The 8,607-nt window shown below is 43.0% G+C and overlaps 1 protein-coding gene across 1 annotated transcript; it reads right to left on the bottom strand.

Annotated features, from left to right (window-relative positions):
- Nucleotides 1-1,515: 1,515 nt before the first annotated feature.
- LOC147902644 (N-acetyltransferase) lies at nt 1,516-7,648 on the bottom strand. Its single transcript, XM_087373628.1, has 14 exons — nt 7,423-7,648; nt 7,116-7,214; nt 6,824-6,892; nt 6,592-6,671; nt 5,955-6,052; nt 5,774-5,825; nt 5,454-5,546; nt 5,140-5,250; nt 4,505-5,045; nt 3,927-4,348; nt 2,504-2,613; nt 2,294-2,352; nt 2,021-2,208; nt 1,516-1,936 (listed from the first exon to the last, which is right to left on the bottom strand). The coding sequence occupies exons 1-14, from the start codon at nt 7,481-7,483 to the stop codon at nt 1,748-1,750; spliced, it is 2,172 nt and encodes a 723-aa protein (XP_087229754.1). The 5' UTR covers nt 7,484-7,648; the 3' UTR covers nt 1,516-1,747.
- Between the last annotated feature and the right edge of the window lie 959 nt (nt 7,649-8,607).

Below are 8,607 nucleotides of genomic sequence, written 5' to 3'. Positions count from 1 at the left end.
AATCCCAAAATTCTACTCAGGGCATGGACGATAAAACAAGACATGAAATAGGGTGGAAGAAAGGCTTGTAGCAATAAGGCTACCCTTCGTACAGATCTGGAAGTTGACATATGAAGGCCAATACGGTTGGCATGGTAGTGTTGTCAACGTGTTCGCAGCAAACACCGACAAAGCACAACGTGTCCTGCCACAATTCTTGCAGGATAACGCAATAGTATTGGTAGCAATCAAAAGAAGGCTACAATACAAACAACGTGTCCTGCCATGATTCTTACAGGATAACGCAATAGTATTGGTAGCAATCAAAAGAAGGCTACAATACAAATAACTACATGAGCGGGCTTGTTCGTCCAACGGCAACAATGTGTGCAATGCAAGAATTGCTTCTAACGCTGCTCTACGAACAAAATAACGTCAAACTAAACCATCTTTGGGTGGAGCACATCACGGGCATGCAAAATGACGAACAGAATGTCGAAAGCAACTCCATTCTCAAAAGACCAACAGAACTACGCCAACGACATTCAAACAGATACTCTGGTGCATGGCATTTACACAAGCAAGCAAGTTGTCGCCTTTCAAGACAAACCAATCATCATCACTCCATCCCAGGGGTTCCCCCCACTGAGCATACTTAAGGACAACCACTACGAGGAAATGGCATTCCCAACATTGTTCTATGGTCACCTACGTGTGCATATAGTATCCATGAACGTACAAGCTACCAAGAGATTGCGAAGTGGGAATTGACAAACAGAGATAGATATAGTATCCATGACCGTACAAGCTACCAAGAGATTGCGAAGTGGGAATTGACAAACAGAGATAGACGTTTTGCGACATGCATAGAGAATAGGGTGTCAAGGACATTCTGGAAAAGGTGAAGTTGTTGCATGCCAAGGCATGGATAGTCGAAAGACAAAGATGCCAAGGCATTGTCCATGATCATTCAGCAAACTCAGTTGTTCCTCAAAGCCAGAATGCAAAGACGCCAAAATCAATTATTCACCATGAGAATGGAGGGGGGCCAAGTAATGACCAGAGGTGGACTATGGTCAATTAGCTATGGTTCTAGGAATGCCTCCAAGGAGTTTCAAATGTTTTGTGACAACCGTGAGAATCGAAGAGTGGACCAAGCCACTTGCATTTGAAGAGCTTGGATCCTTGTTACTGCAAGGGAGAAGCTTGGGCCCTTGCATTTGAAGAGTTTGGGCTGCAGGGGAGCTGTATGAAAGCCAAAGTGACAAGGCCTTTCTGGCATAGTTCACAGTTACCTCTTTCTTTTTCTTCTTCGTCTTTTTTTTTATTTGCATGTTCACTCAGGTCCATCCAATTACTTTTTCTCCTTTTCTTTTTATATGTTCACTCAGACCCATCCCCATTCAAAGGAATTGGATCAAATTCCTCCAAGCTGGCTTAGGAGTGGACCGTCTAGCCTAACATCCTCCCCTAGCATGCAACACAGCCAGATCAAAACCTGAAATCATGTACTTCAAAGTATAATTGGTCCTGAAATACAATATAGATGGCTGCCACTTTACAACTACTACATCATGAAATATGACATCATGTTTGCTCTCATCGGTATTTATCTTATTTGAAATGGTAATCCAATGAATAGTTCCAGATGTAATTCATCTGCTGAAGTACAAAGAGCAGATGTTAGCATTGAACATTTACAAAGTAAATTCGACTGCCTGCAATTGGCCTTAATATAAAAGCCTCATTCTAGCAAAGCGATCCACATTCAGAGCGATTCTGTAAATTGTGTAGTAGTCAGATCCACTTCTTGTCTCATGATACACCACATAAGCCACTCACTTGAGTAAGTTCGCAGCCCTGCTTTTGCTGCTATTAGGGCTTCTGAAATATCATCCTCACAGGCAATTACTATGGTACATGAAGGATCCTTGATTTCCAGTATGCTTGAAATAACCTACACAATATGCCATTTGTAAATCAAGATCAAACATAACACAGAGCAGAACTTTGATCTTGAACAAGGATGTGTTCAACATACCATGCCCCCTGCAGACAAAAGGATGGCTGAAATGGTCTCAAGTGGGGGTTGCACATGCTTTGTGGGATAAACGCATAGCCCTTCAAGTAAGCCATGGGGCCTTTGCTTAGCCCTTTGGATGGCATCACCTATTGGAATTTTGTATTTAAGCTCAAAAGCCTTGTCCTTCAAAACAAAAGGTCCCTCCTCTGGAGAGAAGCAAATTAGCTCTGTGCACTGATGCCTGCAATTGTCTAGAAAAAATAGACTCTAAATGGATCAAAAATCCCTTACCTACAAACTTGTTTTCTTTTACACTTGCTTTCAGCCAAGTAGGTGACATAACCCAAGCTCTGCACAAGGGAAAAACAGAGACCAACCTTACACAAAGACATCGATGAAAGGACATCCAACTTTATGGCATCTGTCTCTAGCCCAAAGAATCATAGCATGTAACCATTCTAAAATGTGCTTGATGCATCAATTTTTTGGAAATGGTCATACCCTGCACTCAAAGAAATGCAAAATTTCAATGTTCGGCGTGCTTCACCCGTCACAACATGCGTGCATTCGTTGCCATCATTTGTGACAGTTCCTCCAAGTCTTTCCACAAGCTGAGTAAATTAAGGGACAAGTTAGAGCCACTAATAAATGGGGACTCGCATTAGCAAACGAGCCAGGAATCCACATTATGAGTGGGCATTTTTCCCACTGATAAGACTTATTAAATAGCATGCCAAGTATTTTTGCACAGTAACTTTAAAAGAGTAAGGTCACTGCATTGTCATTCTCAAATTCTCTTTCCAGCTTGTAAAAGCCACCCAAGAAATGAAACACTCAAGTACAGATGTCAGCTGCAACTGAATTGGTGCCCTGCGTACTTATGTGTGCGTCCATGCATGCATGTGGGTGTGGGTGTGGGTGTGGTTGTGCATGTGCATGCGTGCGTGCGTGCATGCGTGCGTGCGTGCGTGCATGTGTGTGTGTGTGTGTGTGTGTGTGTGTGTGTGTGTGTGTGTGAGAGAGAGAGAGAGTTTTTACATCAGGTACAGACCAGGAGCCAAAGCGCCTCATCAAATGCCAATCAAGGATCGAGCAGACACCCACAACACTCAGTAGAGCCTCAACCACTAAGACTCACCCTGGTTTTACAAAACCTGGTGGGGAAGGATGGCTTATGCGTGAAATAGAGAGTTTTCAGAATACAAACCGGGAGCCAAAATGACTCATCAGACATTGATCAAGGATCAAAAACACACACAACACCACAACCAGAGCCTCAACCACCAAGACCCATGCAGGTTTACAAAACTCGGTGGGGAAGGATGGCTTATACGTGGAGATAAGAGTTTTTACATCATGGTACAAATCAGGAGCCAAACACACACACACACACACACACAGGGGAAAGAGAGGAAGAGAGAGAGAGAGAGAGAGAGAGAGAGCAGGTTGGGGCATGTTGGCAAGAGAAACAAGAAATGCAAGGGGCAAAAAATATCAGATTTGATGTCTTTTCAAAAACCTTTTTTTCTTAGAACGCTTTGAACTTCAAGGTCAAGGGTTCTGCAATCAAAGAATGAGTTACCTCCTTAGGTTACTTTGGCCTTTACAGAGATCTTTGAGAAGCCTTTGCTTTTTGTTTTTGTTCACTCAAACAGAAGGATCCCCCCTCCCTTTGGCCCCTCAAAGGTAAACATTGAGACTATCCAATCAGAAGCTATAAAAGCAAGCACTTTTTGTTTTTGTTCACTCAAACAGAAGGAACCCCCTCCCCCCTTCTCCTCCCTTTGGCCCCTCAAAGGTAAACATTGAGACTCTCCAATCAGAAGCTATAAAAGCAAGCACTCAGTACAGTAACAAGGCCACCTGCAGATAACCAATATAAGAATAATAATAATGGATTCAGGCACAACTCAACCACCCTGACCTTTGTGAGTTGTAGTCGCCTGCTATCATCAGCCATGTTCATAAACATAATCGCATGTCTTCTTTTTACATGCGGGAAATCCTTCATGGCACCAACTTGAAGATTCTGCTTAACTTGAGTGTCCATCTCCGTTAGACGTCGTATTGGGGAAACCTTTGTAGGTGACTCTGCAATTACAGCATCTGCTTCTGGCAGGTCTATTAGGTCTCCAGACCGAGGAACCTTCCCATAGTTTAAGCCTTTACTGCCTCCCTGCTGCTTTTCATGCCTTGCAAGCATACCCGATTGCCCTGTCTGAGATGTACAAGGCCTTCCTCTTTTCCTGCCCCTTTGTACTGATGTATTGCAAAGGTTCTCTTTATCTTGCTCTGATATGCCTAGGGTTGCACAGTCTCTAGCATTAATCTCCTCAGAGGACCGTTCTGCAAATCCAAAGCCTGATCGTCTTCAGAGCAAGAAACCAAACCAGCTAAAAAGCACAAATAATCATTGATTCCCACCTTACTTTCCACATCAACATACAAGCTGTCAAGCAAATCTTTCACATCACAATGGGATTGCTGAGAAGCTTTGCCTACCTGTCCCCGTCTTTGGCTGACATTGTGGAGCAAGAGTCAAGGAGACAACTGGCTCTCCAGGCACGTTCTCATCAACATTCTCATTGGTGACCTTGATACTTCTTTCTGCATTTTCACTGGCCACATGTGAAAGAGCCTCATCTATGTTTAAAGGCATCATGCCTTTTACACCTGAAAGTCTCAAAGTTCCCTTATCTTGTGCTGCAAGTTTTATGGTTTCTTGAATGCTGGGTTTCAATTCCATGCCAGTAGGTGTGGTAATTGCTGCCGCTGGAGAGGACTTCAAGACAAGTGGATTTACTGAGCCAAAAGTTTGTAGGCCAGCAGTCTCACAGAAACCTCTAGCCATACAGGACTGGGCCCTAGGTGGAGTGATGGCAAAGCCATTGTCACAACCTGGCATAGAAACTGACTTACCATACATGTGGGACACCAGAAGTGTGGCATTACCCGGAATGCTCATTGCTCGCCGAATGTCAGGCTTAATAGGTAGCTTGCGAGGCTTTCCATGCCCATCTACTTCTGCAACTTTAACAAAGCCCTAGGACAATGAAGAAATGTCAGATTGTAAAAGTAGAGGCATGTAGGGACAAGTTCACCATGTTAATAAGAAACCGTGTATACAAAATGGGTACCTGCTTTAGCCAGAATGTTTCTGATTCTTGATCACCCCAACAAAATATGGTGAGGACACCAATGTCTTGGAGCCTCCTCTGCAGCTCATTAAATAGGAATGAACCTACCCCCTGAAAGCAGGATAAACAAAAGAAGCATATGAACTGTTAAAAGATCACGTCAATATTGATCTTCTCAGGTAAGACAAGTAATTTCTAACTTCTTGTCTTAAAGGTCACCAGACCTTGACATAAGATTGTATAGAGCAACAGCCTCGGAAATAAGGTTAAAATGAAAAAAAGATTGCCACACAAAACATAGAATTTTCCTGTACCTTGTGCTGATAACACTTGCTGACGGCAGTAAGAGGGATCTCAGCGTAGGAAGTCTCAGGAGGTAAAATCTGATAACTCATTGCAGCTAGCACCTAGATAGGCAAACGAACATAAATGCATGTCATTTTTGCTTGTTTTAATTAGTCGGAGTTTGAAACCCCTTCAGAAAAAAGGGCTGACGTTGCATTTGTGCACGTTAAACAGAGGAAGAGCTGGGGCCAGGTTGTCTGATAAATCAAACAGAATACAAATGGGTGATGCTTTCAACAATGTCTATTCAAATATTCACACCTTATCTAAAAACAAATGAGGCATTTACCCCATAGCTGTCGAAACCCATACTTCGCTTTAAAAGCAATGTGCAATACTTCCTGCATGAAGCAAGGGGGCTTAGACATGAAACATTAAAAACGCAAATAAAACTTTAATCATCTCATTGTGTGCATGAGGGCACAGCAAGGCACGACTTAAAATGGCCTAGTTAAAGACATGATACGAACCCACTCGTGACGCATCTTTCAAGAAAGGGTGATTCTTTCCCAGTATTTGCAGCAAAAGTCATCTCAGGAAGTTCCGTGCTGTATAGCCTTAAGACTTCCTAAAATAGTTCCAATGACGAATAAAAGCAAGTAAAGTTAGTCATCGACTAGAACGTCCAACCAATAAAAGAGATCTAGAATAACTTCATTCATCTGGGTCTGCACGGTGTAGCTCATATTACTTTGCACAACTTAATCGCCAAATCAGGTTTTGCATACACAATCATAGAGTCTCATGATTCTTGCAGCTAGTTTATTATCGAATTGTCAAGGCTGGAACAAAATCTTGCTCATATGTTCTGTAAATGCAGGGTCACCCTGTTATCTCTTGAACTACGTTCCCAAGGTTCCCAATATTAACAGGCTTCCCTTCACATACGTGAAATATTCTAAAACGAGTAGGTTTTCTATGCTTAGAAGGGAATTCATGAAACTGTGGGATGTCTTGCCGTCATGAAATTTGATGGAAAAACACGCACAACATTTTGCTGCTCTACTCCTTTATCAGCCTGCATGGATAGAAGTGTCAGAGCTCAAATGCAACCATTATCTCCCTCGCCCACAGCAGAAAGAACCATCCAGGAAAGAGGAACCTCACCTTTAAGAGCAGGTGCCCTTGAACATCTAGAGATTTGGGATTCAGAAGCTCAATGGACAACCCCTTCAGCAACTTTGGGCCTTCGAGAAAACAAAAGACACGTTGAAATCAGTCAATCTAGACTAAATTGCTACTGTTCTCCTGGATTAAAGAACCTGAAAGCCAAGTCAAGGAACTACTATTCTAAAAATATGCCCTACATAGTAATATTGCTAGTGCAGTGTAGAATTACCCTGACTATCTTGCATGAAAATTTCATTGTTCCTAATACTCCGGGTGATGTACCTCTTCGATTCAGTCCCTGGTCAGAGACAGCATGAGAACTTGATTTAAACCACTTGCATCAATTGTGTAGTGCGATACACAATGCATTGACTGATAAGAAGAAATCCCATTGTCTTATATTTTAAATGCATGATGTTGGTATTATGTATCCGGCAAGCAGTCCATAACTTCCTGATGTAGATTTGTCCAGCAAAAGCTCTTAAAAATTAGAGCAATAATATATGAGATGGATACAAGACCTGCGATTGTCACACAACCATTGTGCGGGATTTTGATTGATATAAAGTCCTTTCCCTGATCATACAAAAGATCCTTCGGGATATCCACCCTACAGTCACCTGAGAGACAGATAATTTTGCAATGAGACACTCGCTACTTGTTCATCTTGGGAAGACGATTTAGATTGCTCTTTTAACTTTCCTATCTGGGCAAGTCGGTCCAACCCGTATCAATGCGAGAGTCAAAAGGAAAAGATTCGACAACAAAACAGTATGAAGGGAATATGCAGCTCATTCTCCGGAGAAGGCATAAGGAGTGGCAACGTACATATGGAAAGGCATGTAGTGGGTGATGGATGAGCATCTACGCGGGTGGTTTTGGGCCGCATGAGTGAGGAAGAAGGGCAATAACCAATCGGGCGTTGCTCTGTTCTTCAAAGTGATGAGGATGCACGGTTACGTTCGCTTCTACGAGCGTTGTTAGCGACTGACGAGTTGTGCAGATTACGGTGAAGATCGGGGCTGCTTGTTGTTGTGAGAGCTTTGGCTTTGGAGATTCTTGAGGGAGACGGCACCAAAGCTATTTGAAATTTTGAACTTTGGCGCTAGTATCGTGGCCTTTCAAGTGCCACTTGGCACATTGCCACTGGTCATTCATTGAGACTATCCACTCGAGACAGGTCTCCAAACCACCCCATCGCTTGCCCACGATTGACCGGCAACCTGTTTTTTTGCTAGCCCCTTCTCCAGAGCAAGCACCCCGCAAGGATTTCCAGAAAACACCAGCCATACATGTACCAAGTTGGACATTCGTAGTTTTGCAAACCAGAGCCTTCAGGTGAACAGGCTCCAAGAGCACATTCCCGTCGTGCAGCAACGAACAAAATGGTTGATTGTTTGCCGTACATTCGAGAACTTTGTGTCGAAAACATCGCTACCTCTTTAGTGCGGTAGCTAATTCCCTCAGTTTCAAGCTCGTTTGCAGTAGCACAATACAAGCAACAAATTGGCTCAATCTCACCAAAATTCAATCCCTCCCTATTTTCACATCTAACTTCACCCGAACCCCCAATGTTAACAAGAGCTTCTCCATAGCCAATGAGGAAGGCGAAGTTCTTGGAAAATGGTAGAATTAGAGTGTACAATTCCCCTACGTGGGAATGTGCTCTAAATGATGGGACTCATTTCCCTTCAATCCATGGAGGAGATCCCCCATCCAATCAGCACTCATTCACCTCGAACCATCATCACATGCCCCCAAAAGTCACTGTTAATGCCCCTGCAAGTCACGATCAATGGCTTTGACGACCTAGAAAGGCCTCAACAAAGCCTTTATCAATGCCTTTCCTTAACTCCTTTCCTTCGGAGTCTAAGGGTAATAGAGGTGAAAGTTTGTCAATTTTTTGCAAGTGGTGGAGACAACTCGAGCATGGATTCAACACCATGTCAGTTTTAGTGCTTTGGAAGCAATGTGCAAATCAATCTCATTTTTTGCTCTAAAATTCTCAAATCC

Source organism: Dipteris shenzhenensis, chromosome 4, assembly GCF_047967505.1.
Source record: "Dipteris shenzhenensis isolate YYH24624 ecotype China chromosome 4, Dip_SZ_1.0, whole genome shotgun sequence".
Classification (NCBI taxonomy): Eukaryota; Viridiplantae; Streptophyta; class Polypodiopsida; order Gleicheniales; family Dipteridaceae; genus Dipteris; species Dipteris shenzhenensis.
Note: the sequence above shows the minus strand (reverse complement) of the source record. Positions and strands in the feature narration are given on the sequence as shown.

What these genes read in the sequence shown, in the direction of transcription:
- LOC147902644 (XM_087373628.1), bottom strand. Translation starts at nt 7,483, where the DNA reads ATGCGGCCCAAAACCACCCGCGTAGATGCTCATCCATCACCCACTACA. An exon ending in GAAAGATGCGTCACGAGTGG is followed by an intron (nt 5,826 to 5,954) that starts GTTCGTATCATG and finishes TGCTTCATGCAG; the next exon opens with GAAGTATTGCACATTGCTTT. An exon ending in AAAAGAAAACAAGTTTGTAG is followed by an intron (nt 2,209 to 2,293) that starts GTAAGGGATTTT and finishes GCTTCTCTCCAG; the next exon opens with AGGAGGGACCTTTTGTTTTG.